The 19,892-nt window shown below is 39.6% G+C and overlaps 1 protein-coding gene across 6 annotated transcripts in view; it reads left to right on the top strand.

Annotated features, from left to right (window-relative positions):
• Positions 1-16,078, top strand: part of MAP2K6 (mitogen-activated protein kinase kinase 6) — a 110,793-nt gene extending 94,715 nt beyond the window's left edge. For 4 of the 6 annotated variants that reach the window (XM_019732988.2, XM_074320884.1, XM_019732991.2 and 1 more), the window contains exon 12: positions 4,197-16,078. In XM_019732988.2, the coding sequence (XP_019588547.1) occupies positions 4,197-4,274 (78 nt within the window). In that variant the 3' untranslated portion in view covers positions 4,275-16,078. The remainder of the gene's footprint in view (positions 1-4,196) is intronic. The other 2 variants (XM_074320883.1, XM_019732990.2) reach the window with 2 other exon arrangements.
• The last annotated feature ends 3,814 nt before the right edge of the window (positions 16,079-19,892 follow it).

Genomic DNA, 19,892 nt, shown 5'->3' on the forward strand with positions numbered 1-19,892 from the left:
CTGGCAGCTCGTTAGGCCTCCATTGTTCCCTTTGAAAAGGCAGCCCCTGGGACTCAGTGTTCTACCAGCTTTATTCAGCTAAGACCCATGGTTGAGGGAGAAGAGATGAGTAATGCTTGAGAAAATCTTTTTATTTTTTAAAGATTTTATTGGGGAAGGGGAACAGGACTTTTTTTTATTGGGGAACAGTGTGTTTTTCCCAGGACCCATCAGCTCCAAGTCGTTGTTGTCCTTTCAATCTTAGTTGCAGGGGACACAGCCCACCATCCTTTGCGGGAGTTGAACCAGCAACCTCGTGGTTGAGACTATGTGCTCCAACCAACTGAGCCACCTATCGGCCCCCAAGAAAATCTGAGCATACCACATGTTTGGGTTGAATGTTTTCTCCCCGATTAGGTTTTTAATAACCAGCCAGGGGCCTTTTCAGTCCTGGATTCCCCGTTTTTTGGTATGCTTCGGCAACCCCCAGAGCATTTTAAAGTTAACTTCACGTAAAGTACAATAGATGTAAGAGTGATTCCTGAGGGATCCTGTGGAATTCGTACTCCTATTTTAAAGTTGCTTGTCTGTCACTTTTTCCAGATAAAAGAAGAACATTTTCTATATATTTCTGACTATTTAAAATGCAGAACTTCTTTTTTTTCCTTCCAAGTGACCTCTTATCAGAGGTTTCAATGGAACACACTTGAGGAAAAATACACAGTTCGAGCTTCACATACATTGGCCGCTGATGTTGAATTCTACCTTTCCAGTATATCCTAACACTGGTCTTTTGTGGCCTAAACATTAATGTTGTAAGGTCGTGTGGGCACCCCCCTTCTTTTTACTGCATTCGTCTTTGTGGTACTGGAAATGGACTTGCCTTTTAAAGCCGTAACTGCTCCCTGCTTTTTTGTGGAATTGAGGTTTTTAAGTGGAAAATCTGAGTCCCAACTCTTTGACTTTAGCATTGGGAAAACACATGCTGAGAGGTTCTTGTTTAGGTTGTAGGAGTGGGAGAAGAGGTAGAAAAGAAAACAAAAATCCCTTTTTCAGGTGAAGGACAGTATAATTAAGGTCCCAATCCAGACATGTACCTCTTATGGAAATCTCAAGTGTTTGTCTTTCTAACTTGGGTGTACTTGCTCTCATATCATCTCATTTGCTTGTTCTCTCAAACTCCCATCGGGTCACATGATTCCACAGGATTTGCCCTTCTAGAGCAGAGACCATCCATCTTTTTCTATTAGGGGTTAGACAGTAAATAATGTAGGCTTTGTGGGTTGTCATAACTCTGCAATTCTGTTATTTTAGTCTGAGAGCAGCTAGATCCAATGTGTAAACAAATGGGTGTGGCAGTATTCCAATAAAACTTTATTTCAAAGTCAGGCAGTGGGCCACATTTGGCCCCTGGACCATTGATCGTTGACCTCTGTCTCAGATGATAATCAGCATAAATGATAACCAGGCAATGCAAGTGATTGCCCAGTGAGGTGATTATGTTCTGCAGATATCCTGGGAAATTCTAGATTGAATCGCAGTGTTAAGCAAGGCTGACTGAATGCATAGAAAACCACTGTCTTGAGCGTTGAGGTATTGTGCATAGGCTATGGAGACCATTGGCGATCATTGCTTGCCCCAGTGCTCCGGGCAGTACAGTCATGGATCATGCTTTCTCCAGGTACAACCAATGGCAACGTCTTCCCTTCCTGTCCCTGGATCCTTTTTTGAAAAACTCAGCCTGGGGATGAGTTCATGGTGCCATTTGCTCATCTCCTGGTTGCTGTCCTTGGCTATTCTTAGTTCACTGTGTAGAGAAGGGACTGAGTTTCCTTCCAACCTTTTACATCCTCAAAACCCACACAAGAAAGAGAGTCACACTTTCCATTTTGACATTCCTGCCTGCTTTCCTCTCCCTCTACCCTTTGGCTCTCACAGCATTTTCCCAGCCTGAGAATAAACTGAAGGATGTGTCAGGATTTTTTTTTAAACTTCCGGTCAAGGTATTGAATTCATTCGCAGACTCAGGCAAGGTCTCCTGAGCTAATAGCCACCAACAGCAACAGAGGGAAGGTGGGGCTGGCAGGCATGAGAAGCAGTCACTGAGATAGTCAGAGGTTTGATGTGTCCGTTTTGATAGTAAAAGGCTTTTAAGTACGTTAAAAGATTGCCAGATGTCCAGAAAATGTGGTAAAGCTAGTAAGCATGATGGTAAAGCACTTGGTAAGTGTGCTGTAAGTAGTTAGGAATCAAAAGTAATGCTGTACTTATTTATCCCAGGAGCTCAGGATGAAGGACCCAGCCTCAGTTGATAGAGTGGGTGTGAGGCTCTGAGCCAACACCCAACTTTTTTTTAACTTCAGGTGGGCAAAAGCAGAAAACCTCTTTTCCCTTTTCTGAGTACGGATACTTCCGTGACCACCTACCTTCTTTGGGGTTTTGTTTCTTTGTTCCTTTCCCATTTGCATTGTTGCCTACAACTTCCATGGGTGGGCATTCAGTTCCCACACAAAGCTTACTCACCCAGCCCTCTGCTGTCAGGTTTAAAACAAATATAATTAGAAAACCTACCGCTAGGCAATGTGAAGGTTGTAAACTAAAACTCCCAAAGTCAGGGGAAACAGAGTGAGTCATCTACTTACTTGTCTGCATGGAAGAAAAAAGAAGAAAAAGCTCACATTTAGCTGCCCAACAAGTCATTGAAAATAATAATACCAGCAGACAGTCAGGGAGGTGGCCATGCTGTGTGGTGGGGAGTGGGTACATGGCACTAGGTCCTACCTGAAAGAATCATCCCTTTTCGTTTGGTTGGTTGGTTCTGTTTCTGCCATGAGAACTGCTGATCTCCTTCCAATTAGAGTTGTAAGGTTCCAGTGTGACAGCCTGGCACTTACCAAATTGAGCCATCTGGGGAGGGTGTTTCTGGTAGAGAAAATGCCTTCATTCCTTCAGAATTGTTTTGAAATGTATGGCCTCTCATATCTTACCACATCTGTTCCCTGCCTCAACAAAGTACCAGACTTGATGTTTTTGCAAAGTTTATTTAATCTAACCTGCGTGAATAGAGACCCTTTTTTTTTTTTCTTTTCAATCTTTAACCTTCAAGTTGAATTTTCTCCGCGCCTACCTGGAGTTTGGCAGCCTGCATTATTTTCCAGGTGGACCAACTGTTCTTCAAGAGAGATATAAGTATAACTTGTGGCTGTAAATGTGGCTTAGAAAGTGGCTTTATTAACTATTTCAGTACAGACCACCTCTCTAGTGTCAAGAGCAGGCAATGCCTTGCCCATTTACTGTTCCACAAAATTGGTTTCTCATTCTGTCACCCATCTCCTGAGAAATGAATGTGCCTAAATCTATCAAATTTCTAACTATTTCACTACCGTATCAGCCTTAAATTATCTGTAGGGGACAGGGTTCTTTGTAAATCAGAGTTTGGACTATCTTTGTATTTTACCGTAGATGAGATTTATATAGCCTAATTCCATATATATTTTTAAGTAATAGATACTCTGTAGTGGGAACATATCAAAATGTGAGAAGTGGCAACTACTGTGTTTCCCTGAAAATAAGACCTAGCCGGACAATCAGCTCTAATGCGTCTTTTGAAGCAAAAATTAATATAAAACCCCATATTATATTACATTACATTACATTATATTATATTATATTATAGACCCATTTTATATTATACTAAAATAAGACCGGGTCTTATATTAATTTTTGCTCCAAAAGATGCATTAGAGCTGATTATCTGGCTAGGTCTTACTTTCAGGGAAACACGGTAAGAGGAAGTATCGTTAAAATGTTTGCATAACTAGATGTATGTACCAGGGGTGCCAAAAAATGTATACAAGTGGACACTTTGGTCAACATTGCTCAAGCAGTAGTTTGCCATAATCAGAATTGTCTGGACGCTGATGGGAACCACTTTGAGCACCTCTTGTCATAGCAGAAGTCAAACGTGACTTGTATTCATCTTTTGTTATTGGTATATACTAAGTATTACCGTTTTAGTACAGTTTTCCTTCCTTAAAGTGTGTATACATTTTTTTGGCACCCTCTGTGTACTTGATTTGGGAAGGGGTAGGAAGAGTCCAGTTTAGAGCACTGACAGCGGTACTTAATCTGTTTACCCAAGAGATCTGTTCACTTGCGAATCTCATATGTTGTCAGTGACAAATATTAACACCATGTATTTTTCTTTTCTTTTCTAGCAACACCCATTTTTCACCCTACATGAATCCAAAGCAACAGATGTGGCATCTTTTGTAAAACTGATTATTGGAGACTAAAAACAATGGACTCAATCGGTTGACCCTCCTGTGGATTGGTGGGTTTACAGGGTGAAGCGAGCTCACTAAAGCGCCAATAGAAACTCATCCTCGAGATAATTTAACCCTCTCAGAAGGTTTTTCTCCCCCATTTTCTTTGTTTACCCCTCCAAAGGGGGCCTTGGAATCTATAGTATAGAATGAACTGTCTAGATGGATGAAATATGATAAAGGCTTAGGACTTCAAAAGGTGATTAAATATTTAATGATGTGTCATATGAGTCCTTAAGCTTCTCAGACTTCTCTTGTTCATTACAAAATGAATGCATTGGCCCTGGTAAAAAGGTGCTACAGTAGTGATGAAATTGTAAGTAGATTTGTAGTCTGTTCCACTTATTATTTTAATATTTATGTTTAAGCGCTTGGTTGAAAAGATTCCATTTTATGCAAGGAGGAAGATATGAAAGACAAGGTTGGGTTGGCAATATTTATAGGGCTTTTATTTTTTAAGTTCAATCGTGTCTGTGGTCCAGAAGAAATTATTTAATGTGCATCTTTAAGAGTATTATAAAAATATCAACAAGCAGCTCTTCTTGTGAAATATCTGTTCCAGCTGTTGTGGCTGTTGCCATGTCCCCAAATTTCTGCTTAATCCTGGGTAATAACTACATACTCTAGGTGAAGTAGCAAGATGTCCTGGTCATATTCCTTTCCCAACTTTGGAAAACATAAAATCACTTTTATCACAGCTCCAAGAGTCACAAATTTAGTTCTGTTGACATTTGTGGTATAGTATTAATGGAATGTGATTTGTGATGTGATTTTTTTAATCACCTGTCTATCTTTCTGTGTGTGTGTGTGTGAGAGAGAGAGAGAGAGAGAGAGAGAGAGAGAGAGAGAGAACTTGATAAGTCATAATTTCTGCCAAGTGGCTTCTGTGAACATATTTAGTAAGAAGGATATTTGTCAGTCCCAAGGGGGAAATATCACATCAAACCACACAGAGAATTGGTGCCTTCTGCTGTTGCCCCTCCTACAATATACAAACCCCAAGGATTACCTTGTAGTGAATGTACTCTTTTGCTTTTTGGTTTTGTTGTGTTTCTTGTTCAACGAAGAAGCCTTACTGTTAATGGAAGGGCTGCAATAGAAGAAAATTAAAGGCAGTTAGTTGTTCTTTGATAAGATGAGGAGATAATGGGGAGGGTTGAATTAATTCCTAGGAATAGACTGCCAAATTTCCACGGGTTGAGTTGAGGCTACATCTTGCTTCAGCAGCGTGTTGTAGCTTGCTCCACTGTAGGAGGCTAACTCCATGGTGCATTCCTAGCAGGCTGACTAGGCAGCAAAGAAGAACCCTTCCTCGTGGCCACATACACCCACGGGTTCTCTAATTTGGGTCATTAGATTCCTCAAAGGTCTAGAAGTGAAATGGTCCACAGGGAAAATACTATCGATGATAACCAGGAAACATTGCTTTTGGGCATAGTGTTAATACAAGGCTACTCTTGCAGTGCTAGGGCAGATTTTAATTTAAACAAAAGGAAGAAGAGGACACATTCTGTTTCTTTCCTTGCCTCAAGTTCACAAATATGGAGAGAGAATTGCTCCCTTGAATCCTACCCTTCTTCCGCTTTTAGATTTTGAAATGTGATTGTATTTTTTCTCTGCATATCCTCCTTGTTCTTGACCTTTAGCTCGTAGCAGTTGCCAGAGTGGGTCTGGCTGTTCCATACATGTCTTTGTATCCAGATTCGAGAGATACCTGTTTGATTCAACAACAGGTTTATCTGCTCTGAAGCTACCTCTGTTCCCATCTTTTTCCAGCAAGAAAAGGGGTATCATCCCAGTGATTATGGCCATTCACTTTCCCACCCACCTTCCTAAATCAGTAAGTTTCTCTCTTTGAGACCAAGAGAAAAAAAATCACAACTGTATCCCTTGCTTTATTCATCCATCTTATGAAAAAAGAAAGGAGTAGAAAAAAATCCAAGACCATTGCATTACAGCTTTAAGTGAAATATGTAAAGCGAAGCATCTTTCTGGTCTGGGTCAGATTACTCTTACATGTCCTTCAGGGTGATTTCTACTTTGAAATATTCGCAGCCAAGTGTGTTCCTGAGGTGTAGGCCTCTCCGATCTGTGAGCCCGGGGCCTGAACTTGCAAATAGTCATACTGGGCCAGAGAAGGAGTTAGTCAGTTGTTCTCAACCCTGGTGCACATGGCCATTGCTGGGCTTATGAACAACGTCAATGCCAAGGTCCCAGAGATTTGGATTTCATGGTCCATGGTGGGGCCTAGGAATTGGTGTTGTTTTACAAGCCGCTCATGTGATTCTGGTGTGCAGGAGGGATGAGAACATTGTTCTAGTGCCTCCTAAAGAGAGAATTGACTTTCGGTGTCTCTTGAACATTTGCAGCGAGTAATGAGTGACTATAGAGAGGCACAAGAGCCCCCCTTCTTTTCCTGCCTTCATCGATGGGGACATCTTGGTCAATATTAGACATGGCACGTTCCTGGAATACTCATTTGAAAGTTGGGAAACCTTTTCTCCATAGAAACAATGTACTGCATGATGGTTAGGTATTTTATGTACCTAAGTAGAATGGCGTGATAGCCTTATAAGTCTAAGTTTTAGAATGTGTGTTTTATTTTTTAGAACTGTGTTACAAATTCTAAACAAGTAATTTTAAAATAAATGTAGAGATGCATAAACTATATTTAAGTTGATATAAATTGGGAGTCTCCTGTACATACATGCATATATATGTATATATGTGCATGTGTATATATGTGTGTGTATGTATGTGTCTGTGTATGTATATGTGTGTATATATATCTCTCTACATATATATGTATACACACACACACACATATATGGAGAGAGAGAGAGAGAGAGAGAGAGAGAGAGAATATATCTATATCCAGGGATGATGCTCAAAATACTGAATGCACTACCAGCATGGATCACAATGCTGATCTGTCTCTGTGGGTGTATTAGAAAGTCAGTGTATCTATGTCTACAAAAGGGATCATGCTCTTTTTGCCAAATGTATTGAATTTGGTATCATATAATTGTCCATATTGTAAATTGTCTTCATGTTTATAAGAATATCCATCTCTCTATATACTGTTGATTTCAGAGGTGTGCCAAAAAAGTAATGTGAATGACATTTAAGACAATTGCCATATATGTGTATGCATCAGTGAGTCTTGCCCTTCAGAGTAGCCACCTTGAAACACTCTATGTTCCTATGAATAAGGCTACCAAAATATTTTTGCCACTTCTCTTTCAGAAAAGGCTTGAGAATTCACTTCTTCTCCCATCCGTGTAACATGAGAAATCATCCTTTTATAATTATTCCTTAATTGTTTGTTTTACAAAAGTCAGATCTGCCCGCAGAGCTGAAGTTTTACCATCACTGAGTCTTTTGACCATTACTGACCATTGCTGAGTCATGGGCGCTGTAGATAATTTCAAATGTATGTTTCCCCACAGAGTGTGCCTTTGTTTTTAAGCAAAGCCTACCTTCCTAGACTTAAGTGTAGAGCCTCCCAAATTGGTGACTGAAGGAGAAAGAACTCACATAATGTATTATATTTGATGAGAAAATATCAGTCAGATTGTCCCTGCTTTCACACAGCACTCATGTCTTAGCCATGACTGATGCCCCTGATGTGGTAGAATAGTCCATCGTTCTAAAGTCTGTTTGGTCACCTTGATAATAGTCAGAAAGAATTGTTACGTAGCAGCTTCTGTCTTGGTTAAGCCATCCAAAATGGAAAATGAGTATGTGAGGGTTTAGCTCAGTATTGTTTGTATTTTCCCATTTTTGTCTATCCTCCAAGCTTCATCCAAAAAAAAAAAAAGTATATGCCAGAGCTCCCCAAACTTTCTCTGTTTATGGTGCCATTGGTGTCGTAATTTTTTCCATGGTTCCCTAGGCCAAAATAAATAATAGTTCCACTTATTAGGTAATTAGGTCCAAACAACATAATAGTAGTAGTTTGCACAACGTCCTGCAGATGTTGCTTGTTTCCTTCAGAAATTTACAATGTCTGGTGGTGCCCCGTGAGTCTGCGGCATTGCCTCAGTGCCTCAGCACACAGTTTGGGGACCAGCTGTGTATGTTACACTGATGTTTGCACTGTCTCTACTTGGTGACCCTCAAAATGGAATTCTTGGCCAGACAGTCCTCTATTTTACTTCCCTTTTGGTGTTTCATCATCATCATTGTTTTTGTTTGCCGCTGGGTGATGAGCTTTTTAATTGAGGTCTTACCCTCCTTGGCTTTTCATCAGTCCTGTGACATCAGATGTCATAATCTAGAAAATGAAAGACTCATTACCCCCAGCATTAGAGGAGGCTGGCACTGAGGCTGAAGGGGCCCCTGGTTTCTCCAAATGTGACTGACGTAGTATCTTCGGAATATAATCACAAAGGAGGCAGGGAGGGGCTACTGGTTTCATAATTTAATACTAAAAATGCTTTTGTTGATGAAAGGGCTTCATCAGCTCTGCTAAGAAGCTACTCTGTTTCTTCCAGAAGTGTCTAACAAAACACTTGGCCTCTTGTGTGAAAGTGCAAGAGATGCCTCATTCCTGATTTCCTAACCAAATGCCTTTTTGGCTATGTAACTCCCTCTGACCTCAAGGTAGGATTCATATATTCATACAATTCGTTGGAGCTGGTGGTCAGATCTAGAAAAATGAATTAAACCTCTGTTCTGAGGATTTTGCCTTCTTAATGTCTATGCCCTAAGAGAGATTTTTCTGGCTTAAAGGAATCTTCCATATTCATTGAATTAGCAATAAGTAGAAAGTGCAGTTTTCAGTTGGACCCATGAAAATTTACATGTTCTGATGAAAAAAATGCCAGAGTAAATCTAGAAAGAAGCAGCTACCAAACCTGATAGGAAAGAAAAAAGGTATTTTATTCTGGAAGGTCCACATTCCTCTGTGTGTGTGTGTGTGTGTGTGTGTGTGTGTGTGTGTGTGTACTGTTAAATGTACTGGCAGTTTAAGACACTCTAGTTTTCTTTGGCTTTAATTGGGGTACTCTAGATTCCTTTGGGAATCTGTTAATTGCTAGGACCTTTTCCCTAGGAAAATGCATAGTATACATGGAACACATAGTTTTGCAAACATTTTTTGTTGCGTGGGAGGGAGTGGAGTACAGTTTTATAGACCCCACAGGATCAATAACCTTTGCTCTGTAGAATATGGACTGTGATATTCTAGACCAGGGATTGGCAAACATTTTCTGTAAAAGGCCTGATGGTATATATTTTTGGCTTTGTTTTCCATACAGTCTCTGTTGCAACTAGTAGGTCTGCTCTTGTAGTGTAAAAGCATCTGTAAACATGTCAATGTATGAGTGTGGTGCTGTGTTCCAGTAAAACTTTATTTGGAAAATCATGCAATGGGCTGGATTTGGCTCCCATGCTATGGTTTGCTAACCTGTCCTAGACCATCAAATACAAAACTAATTGGTTAACTATGTGTATAGAGTTTTTCTAATTAGTGAATATTTGGCTCAGCTTCTGCTGAGTCAGATTAGGAAGACAGACATAGGAAAATGAATTCAGAAAGGATGGAGTCTGTTTAGTCCCATGAAAATTGCCTCTAGATTTCCTCAGCTCAGTATTCTTTGCTCTGGAAGCCAAGGGGACAGTTTTCTTCAGATTAAATTGAGTACTTGCTTTTTCCATTTTTTTTTTTTTTTTCAATAACCAACAGAACTTACTTCAACTGGGAAACGAAAGGCACACTTCTCTTAGATGTTAACTGCATTCTTGTCTCTTAGCTCTGCCTTTTGTTTTTTCTGTGGTGCGAGTCACATGCCAGGAGAATCCAGAACCTAGACCGCTCATGATTCAGTTTTCCCTTTCCCAGAACTGGATGAGGATTTGAGAATTTGGGAGGCTGTACTTAGCTCAGAAGTAGAAGGTGGATAGAATTCTTAAACTCTTCCAATTCACCCACCTAATCTATTTGGCCTTCTTTTAAGACAGTAAGAAAGAATGGTCTGGGGATAGAGCACTTGTTTTGAGTGGACTTACTACCCAGGCTCTCATTGTGGCAGGAGACTTAGGCGTACACCTTGAGTACTATTTCTGGACTTGGAGAGATGAGGCTGCTTTGCCTTCTTCCTTTTTTTAAATCATTAATAAATGTCAGTTTTAAGGGGTCTATGCAAAAAGCCTCCTTTCTGATAGGATTACCGTGGGTTTCCAGCCCTGGTTTCTAGGCCCATAGACTCTGGTAAAAGTTCTGTGTTCTCTATGGGGCCAGAACAACTGTATCATTTGTTTCATCTTCTTTCATTCAGTACTTGCACCATCTTTGTTGTATAGAACACTATACAGCTAACTGTCGGCCACTTACCTAAGTTGTCTCCATTTTTTTCCAGAACAGTACAGCACACCTTACTTAAAGCTATAGGCTCTTTATTATTCAGAAACATTTTTTTTTCCTGCTGCATCATCTGGCAAACAAAAATTACACTTAGAATGACACTTAGAAACTTAAGAGAGGGTATTTAAATATTTGATCTGGCAGTTTACCTAAAAGAATGTTTTCTCTTCACCTAGGGAAATAAAACCTGAATTCCAGAGCCTTCAAAATGAAATTATCTTCTGGGGGAAGCAGATTGCTGCCAAATACTTCACTCACCACCTGTTTCTGGTGTCCACAAAGAAGATGTGTCATTTTGCTGAGGTTTAGAGAGTCGCTGTGCAGAGCTATGCACATACAATCCTGCCATTGCGGGTTCTCCAAAGGAGTCATTTGGAATCAAGACTTAAGTTGGGGTTTATCTTTTCAGTTCCTGACCCAAACTCCTTTTACAAGCAAAATTTCCCTGGAAAACCTCTTTCCTCTCTGAGGGGAAGAGGATTTGGGCCTAAGTAGAAACACAAAGCAAGGTCAAGGACTTTGTGGTAGGGATTTTTTTTTTTTTTTTTTTTAAAGAAACCAGCATCACCTCCTACTGCAAATGTGTTCATCGAATTTAAAAACATCCACTTTTATTGATATCACTTCTGTTGTCATTTGAACTAGGACATTGAACCTTTTATTCTTGGGAGTTTACAGTTAGATTTTGGGAGATTTGCATTGTATTTCTTTCATATGGTTGTCAGTATGGACAGATTGCCCTGTGGGCAGTTCATCTTGGCATGCCTAGGTTTTCCTTAGCTTACACTTTTGCATTTCTGGGATTCGGGATCTCTTTCGAGGAATCAGGGTAATGCTCTTATGACTGAGAGATTGAGTTCAGGGAAAGCCCGGGAAAGTTTAAGCGCTGACTTGTGTCTTAATATAGGAAACAGAACTTCCTAAGTAATCCCCAGAGGCTGTGGCTTTGGCTAGGCCATCACACTTTTTTTTTGTTGTCCTTGATTACATTAGTTTGTTATTCCTCTGCCGGTTACAGATGACCTGGGTTGACGTACCACTTCTGTGGAAAGGAAGTGACCCGACTATTCTATCAAAACTCATAATCAACAGTTTTGCAGAGGTCTGCCGACATGGATGATTCTATTGTCCCCAAATCTTGAAAATGTGAAAGGATATCTAAGAGAACTTGCAGCAAAACTCTCATAATTCAAAATGTTAGACTTTGTAATAAAACTTCCCTTTGGCTTTTAAAGAAGAGCAGCGGGGTTGGGTATCTGTTCCTCTGAAGTCGTATTCTCCTGTGGCCAGAAACCAGCAGTTAACATCATTTGGTCATTACCAGTGTTTGCGTTGGAGTCTGCAAGCCGTTTCAACCAAGCAAGTCAGGCCACTGCGTTAGGGATTGTCGTCGGTCTTTGGAATTTAAGGCTGAACTGTGATGTGAAATCGTGTGGGAGCTGGAATAAAAGATAAATGCAGAAAACAGTGCTGAAGTAGGAAACCCATGAATGAGCAAGCTTGCAACAGAAGTTGGCAGACAAGTATATACCTTAACTTATTTTCAGTATTACTACAGAGATGATTTCCTATGGAAAAATATCATCAGCGAAAGCCAAACCTTCATTTATTTTTTCCCCTAAAAATAATGAACGTTAAGAAGTTTCAGAGACACATTGATTTAGATATCACAGAATTTTCTCGTGTTTCCTTAGTGTTAACAAATTCTACAAAGTCAGCATTTTAAAAGATGACACCCAGAAAAAAGGTAAATGATTAGAGGGGTAATAACAGCAATTTGAGGGTATACAACCCATCCATCAGTTACCTTCTGGGTAAAGAAAAATACAAAACCAAGCCACTTAATCTTTAGTTCTGGGCCAGACATTTTTAAGAAAGGTGGACAACAAAGGTTATCTAATGAGCATACTTTTTTCACAATGCAGAGAACTATGAATGTTCGTAGAAATAACACTACAGTTCTTCACCAGAAGAGCAAGAATGTATGATGCTAGAACATAACACTGAATGCTAGTTTGAATTTTCAGGAGCAGTGAATTGTGTGGAAGAAGTCATTGTTTTCTTCGGATCTCAAGTTGTCTGTCCTAGTTTTGTTCAATACTTGGGGAGTTAAGAGTCAAGAGCACAGAAGTAGTTTCCAGAATGTATTCATTGGTGCCCCTGGGGGTCTCTTGTTATGAAGGGAAGGAGAAGATAGTGTGTGCTGAAGGTCAACTTTGCCCATCTGAAACCCTAATAACCTTCATACAGAATATTTGGCTACCAATATTTTCCCCTTTAACTGGAAGTCTCTGCAGCTGTTAAAGGCTTGGCAACTTTGGATGAAGTGACACCTTGAGGACCCTGAACAGCTCAAGAATCAGAATCTGAGAAACTTTGTAGCCAACAAGGTCTGTGAGTCTCTGGCTTTGCTGTATTGAGGATGCTAACAGGGTTTGGAGGCGGAAGGGCAAGAAGAAAGGGCCATTTATTTACTTTTTAAGCATGCATCATTTGAAAATGCAAAAATCAATATGTGGTGGCCATGCGTATAGATCCTTAAATTGCTTACTTTTCTAAAATGGTTGATTATTCGCAGTGATGAGAATAATTTCTACCTTTGCAAAGGCAGGAGTTGTAATTTTTGTTCATTGATGTGTAGGAAAAAGTAAAGCTTTTTGGACAGTTTTGCACAGAGAAAGATACTATCTAAGGCTCAAGCTAACAGTTATTGTTGCTGGGTTTTACAAAGGTTACTGGTGGAGAATGGTAATGGGAACCTGGTACAGGCTTTGGAAACTGAAAACTACAATGGCGTATCTGTCACGAACTGAACACAACGGAATGCGGAGACTTTAGCTGAATCCAATCAGGTGCCTTCTACACACACACACACACAAAGGGTCTGTGGTGAATTCTGATAGTGGTGTGTTTGCTACTACACCAAACTGAACAGCTGGGGTTTCACAGCAGCCATTTTAGAACACTGTAGGTGTCAAAAGTCCCATTTGGCAACAATTTGTAGAGTTCTTGGCCAATCTCTGTGTAAAAGCCACCCAAGGAGGTTTGATTAAGAAAATTCTCAGACAGTTTATCTGTCATATTCTGTGTTTGACGTATTCTTTAGTCTCAAATTTATTTTTTCAGTGGAGTGATTTTCTATGTGAACTGAAATGATGTTTTATAAAAATAATAGGTATTTTTAGAGGAAAAATGTTTTCTTTATGTAATTAGCTTCCACAATTGGAATGTGTTTCTGCCATATGGAATCATCACATTGAGTCATTTAAAGCTGAAAGAAGTGTGAGGGATGTAATTCAAATTTTTTATTTCAATACATGAACAGTTTTTCTATATATTTTGTGAATATCTCAATGAGATGCTAGATATAACTTCTGTATGGAATTGAACTTTACAAGAATTTTAGTAAAATAGGTGGGGTTTCCCTAGCTGCCTTTGTGCTTCAATTTCATTTCTGAAAATGCTGCTTCCATTTATTAATTAATCTGGTCTTTGTCAGGAAAAAACACACACTTTTTTTCCTTACATTGTGTGAATTTTATGATAGACCTTTCTTGTATTTGTGTATATGACTGATTGTTTCCCTATGTTGCACCCCAAATTTGTTTTTAAGCCATGTCTATTGTTAAGACAGCTGTTGGGCAAGTGGAAACATGCCTGGTCTTTACAATGCCTTCGTGCTAGAATGAAGTAATTCCATATGCTGGTTAGGAGGCCCTGCTATCTCTTCCTGGCACCTGAAACATTCTCAAAGGATATTGGAGAGTTGTGTACCCTATCCTTTGAAACCCATCTCCAACACTATGTCTCTGGAGAGTCATAGAAGAATGGCTACCATTTTGGGGCTACCTTCGTCAGCTGGCTTCCCTCATCTTCCCTGCCACATATAGCATGTTGCTGCCTTTCCCTGATGGAAATCATCTCTTTCATGGATTATGATATCTTTTCTTTATGAATGAGGCAGGCTGAACGGTAGAGTCTGGAACTCATTAGGAGTTCATAAAGTAAAGACCTGAAAGATGTGGATGTCGGTGGAATGTTTCCATGCCTTTGAGGTGAATGTTAAATTTATGTTCTAGCCCTGGGAACTTTGCTTGTGAGCTCCAGAAGCAAAGAAGGAGTTGGAGGTATATACTAACTCTGTATTTTCCTACGTGGAAGTGTATGGCTTTCTTAAGGTGAAAACATTCCTAGTCATTGTACGGGGAAAGAGAAATTATGAATATCCATTGATAATTTCAGTCAAGCTCCAGGGTTATATTTAAAAATACCTGTTTTGTAGGGGAGTATGCCTTTTGTTGTCTGCTGTATTGGCTTTTTTGGCCCCCATTCATTTTCATTTTAGTCTGGCTTTCCTGTTATTCAGGTGTGTGCATTGTTTTGTTTTGTTTTTTTCTTTTGAACTACTGCTTATTGTAATTGGTGATGTTATCTCAAAATCCTGAAACCAGTGAAATATCTAATGCGCAGGACTTGGTTGGGATAGATGCAAGTATTGGTATTGATGTAGGTTAAGTTTTAATAGAGTTACCAGAAATATACTGAATTGAGGGGGAGTGTGGCTTTGAAGAAATCATATTTGCTTTTAACATTTGGAGAAGCCACCTGTCCTAGGTCCTTATTCTTGAGAAATTCATGCAAATACCATTGGTGGGGCATATTTAATAGCCTAGATGATTGGCCTCTATCAGCCAATAAACAAGGAATTATAATAATTGCCAAAGCTGGGGTTAATTTTTCCTCTTATAGATCATTCTATGATGAAATAAATATCCAATCAGTATCTTGTAAAAAGCATAACTTTATAATTTCCCTCCTCTTTTCTGATCTAAGAGCATAGTAAAGGAAGGGTAAAATTCTGATGTGCTCCAAAATAGTTCCTTGTATCTATATTTTTGACCAAGGAAATGGCTGTGATTTTGGTTGTTACATGGCTCGTATGGTGACTGCTTTGGCTTCTCTCTCACCACCTCACAAGGAAAATGAAACTGAGAGAGTAATTCAAACTTAGATTCCTGTGTTATGAGGAACTTATGCTTTGATTTCACATCTCAGGATATTCTTCAGGATCGTACTGCTGCTGAGGAGGAAGGAACAAGCTGCAGACACTGTAACTGGTCTCCGGATGTTTGTGCGTGTGTGTCTGTGTGTGTAACACTTCACACCGTGTGTGTTGTATTCAATTGTCATGTCCATCCATGAACTGACTCAACAACAATCTGAAGCTAGAGAAGACAGTGATAACGGCGAAAGACACCCAACCACCTCTTTCCGTCAGAGTGCTTGCTGTGACTTTTCATAGCTAGGACAAATGACATAAGTATTCAGGAGCAAGGTTTTCTTGGAAGACATGGTGTGTTGATCTCATAAGAAAATGTACCACCAATAAAAGACATTTTAAAAAGTGCCATGAGTCTGTGTATTAGTTGAGTTGTTCATGGAAATCCTTTGTGCCAGAAATGCTGCTTTTAGGTATAAAAGCCCTACAGGTAAAAACTTCGCTTGAACTGGTTATGCTCTTTTGCTGCCCCATCTTTATTACCCCACTTCCAAAATATAATGGAACAAAACAACACTGTCGCAGTCTTGAAGACTCATTAGAACATCATTTCATCTGCAGTGAACTTCAGACTCAATATTTTTATAGCCAGTATTCGTAAGTTAGAACTGAAGGCCAATATTTCATTATTAACATCAGATGGCTGATGGTGGGGATAGTCCAGATGGCTTACATGAAAAGATCAAGACCAAGACTTTTTGGCTTCCATGTGTTCCTGACACTGAACTGTCAGGCCAACTAGTCATTCAAAATTTTCCCGGTACTATGTGTAATATATGTAGTCTTAGGAAATTTGTTTTACACCGTTAGGCAGCAGTGCAATGCAGATGTTCTGGGAAGAAAAGAACATGTTGGTCCAAGTAAACATGATTGGTTCTGCAGAGTTATTTGATTTCTCCAGTAAACGGAGTGACCTGATCTATTTGACTCGCATCCACATTAATCCAGTTTGGAGAAGAATTACTAGACCTTAATGCTAACAGTTTGAGTGGATCACCAAATATGCCTGGAGGCACACACTCACCTCTGTCTTGCTTATTGCTTAATCAGGTGTTGCTGAAGCAGGAGTTGACCCCTTTATAAGCCCCTAGTATTTCACCTCAGATAGGTATCATTTCAGGGATTGGAATACGAAGTGGAGGGAGCCCCCTACTGCTGCATACATCATTCAAATGACTTTCCAATAACAATGGTTTCATTATACTGATTTTGTGAAGTCCTTCTCCAGACTGTATCAAGATTGCTGCAATCCTACATCTTTCTTAAGTGATAGGCCTTCCTGGGCATTAAGAATTTTGTTTTAGGTTCCTCTAAGGGGTGGAGGCATGTGGAGCGGGAAGGCATAAACACAAGACTCTCAGGCATTGTATGTAAGGGTTATTTTATCCACTTCTCCATAGCCTTTCCTTCTTGTCCACAGGAAGGGAATCCACAGCCATTTCTTATTGTCATACTTTAAAATATCAGTTATTTAAAATATTTTTCTTTTGATGGGTATAATGCCTTCTTCACATGCCATCACAATGATTTCGTGCCTACTCAAGATTTTGTAGGAAACTGTGATAGTGGCAAATGGAGAGAGACAATTGGGCTAGTAACAAAAGATTTTTGTGGTTTTTCTTGGTGTTTGGTCATCTCCTATAACAGCAAACCCCAAATGTAATAGCTTAAAACCACTTGATTGCTATTTCTCCTGTCCTCTGGGTTGACTGGGCTGAGCTGGGGATTCTTGCTTATCATCTCATGCAATTGCAGTCAGCTCAGTGGAGCAAGGGTCAGCGAGAGCTGCTTCACTCGTGTCTGGTGCCTGGGCTGGGGTGGCTGGACTGGTATGGATCTGGAGACTAATAAGTCTTCTCTGTCTTCATGTGGCCTTTCTATGTGGCTAGCTTGGGTTCCTCACAGTGTGGCTGTCTCAGAGTAGTCGGGATACTTCCATGGCAGTTGGATTTTCCCGGAATTAGTGAAGCAAAAATCCCAGGCAGAAGCTGCAAGGAAATTACACTGAATACTAGCATGTGTGTTTCATGGTGGGGGATATCTTTGAAGACTAGCTACCATTCTTGGTCAGCTGAGTCCAGTTAGAATATAGTTGCAAATTTTAAAAAAGATCGTATACCTTCTTTCCTAAATTGGTGATCAAGAAGCAGTAGACAGAATGTATTAAAATGAATGATGAAATTAGTTTCCATTTACCGTATTTATCCACAGATTCGTCAAGGAAAGTACTTTGGTCAAAATGTTATTGTATAGAGAGTGAGTTAGCCTTCTCTGCCGGAAAGTCTTAAGCCATAGTTGGAATTAAAATGACACAGCAGCAAATTAAATATTAACACTAATGACTCACAAAACTGTTCGTACTTACCCATCACCCCAGATGGTCATGGTTCATAAATACTTGCTGAATAGGTGTTTTCCCCTCAAGTGGAAATAGCTTTGTGTTTTTTTTTATTTCTTTTTCTGAGATTTCATTGAAATAGCCTTGTTTTTTATTTTTAAAATAGTACATTTTGAGAAAACTTAAAGAATACATGCAGGAAAATAAACATACACAATTCTGAGTTAATTGTTCATGTGTTCTTTAAAATAAACAAAAAATTGTTCCATACTTTTTACACACACACATACAAAACCTTAATGGTATTGTACTATTGTTACTTGCCTTGCTTTCTAAATTATATCTTGGGCATCTTATCATGTCACTTAATTCAGATGACATCATTTTTAATGTCTGCTTAATATTCCAATATATACACATATATTCAGTTGCTCCTATTGGAGGAAATTTTGATTATTTGCTTTTGATTTCTTTGATAAATATCTGTATTTCTACATCATTATGCATTAGTTTGATTGTCTTGCAGAAATTTTAAAGAGCTGAAGAACCTCAAACATTTTCCCCAGGGCTGAAAATCAGCAATGGTTTCACTTGTCTCAGCACAGCTTTCGTCTTCCATCCTTGTGGTGCCCACCCCTTTCCAGGTCCAGCCTTAAGCTAAGAGGTCAGTCTTGCTTGGTAATAAATCAAAATTAGGAATTTACAGTGCTGGGACCTGCCCACACAATGGTGTGATGATGTTTCTAAATGGCTATTTCTTGAATAAATTGGAGCATAAAGAATCTCTTTCAGGAATATCCACAGAGGAAGAAGTTACCAGGAAGAAGCACGTGAAGAGACAGTATAGAGCATAGAAACAGAAGTGGAACCTGCCTCTAAGAAACAAAAGGTTGTGTGGTTGTGTTTTTAAACTTGCAGTTTTGGTATAATGATTATGTGAGGTGAGAGCAGAATTTCCAATCGGCCTGGTGAGCACTCTACCTGTTTGAGACCACACTGTCTTAATGAAGCTAGAGCGAGAACTCTGCAAAAAAAACGAATCATCACGGACCCAATGGGCATCAGCCCATTTTTTTAGATGTGAAGTAGCTATACTGGTTTTGAGAAGCTGCACTACTCTGGAATTGGCCTTCTGTGTCCTTGTTCTTCAAAACCATAGCATCACTGCCATCACTCGGGAGCTTGTTAGCAAACGGAGAAGAATCTGGAGTATAACCCCATCCCCGGGTGGTTCATAGTCACAGGACAGTGTGTAAAGTAGTGGTCTACCCATGTCATCTAACTTTGAAGTTTGAATTGTCAGACCTCAAATGCAATTCTTTTGATATTGACCCCATATTGCAGACAAAAGATGCCTCTGTCAGTGATAATCAGGCTTATAAAGTAGAGTGTCAGTATTGGATGGAGGAATGTTTATGTGTTAAAGTATGTTTAGATATGTTGGCACGCTGATGTTTGGTTAAAGTCAGCTTTTTTTTTAATTGCAGGATTATTGAAAAAAAGTGTCATGAAGAAGAAGAAAATGACCCTTATGCTTGAACACATTTATACCTGTTGTAGATGTGTTTTGTAGATTCCAAATGGAATGCTGCTTTAGGTATGCAGAGCACTGTGTAAGCTGCATCATGAAACAGGTTTAGGAGATGGTGACCATGAGGCTTAGAGACCTAAAAGGATGCTGCTTCTGCTGTTTCCAAATTCAGTGACTTCCTGGTATTATCCGGGCCTCAATGCACCTCACCTTGGGTTTCCTTGCACTGCCAGTCTTGTCAGAAACTTCTTTGGTAAGTGGTGGCTCTCTGTTCCCTAAGGAAGGACAAGAGT

This window comes from Rhinolophus sinicus, linkage group LG15, assembly GCF_036562045.2.
Source record: "Rhinolophus sinicus isolate RSC01 linkage group LG15, ASM3656204v1, whole genome shotgun sequence".
NCBI classification, from domain to species: domain Eukaryota; kingdom Metazoa; phylum Chordata; class Mammalia; order Chiroptera; family Rhinolophidae; genus Rhinolophus; species Rhinolophus sinicus.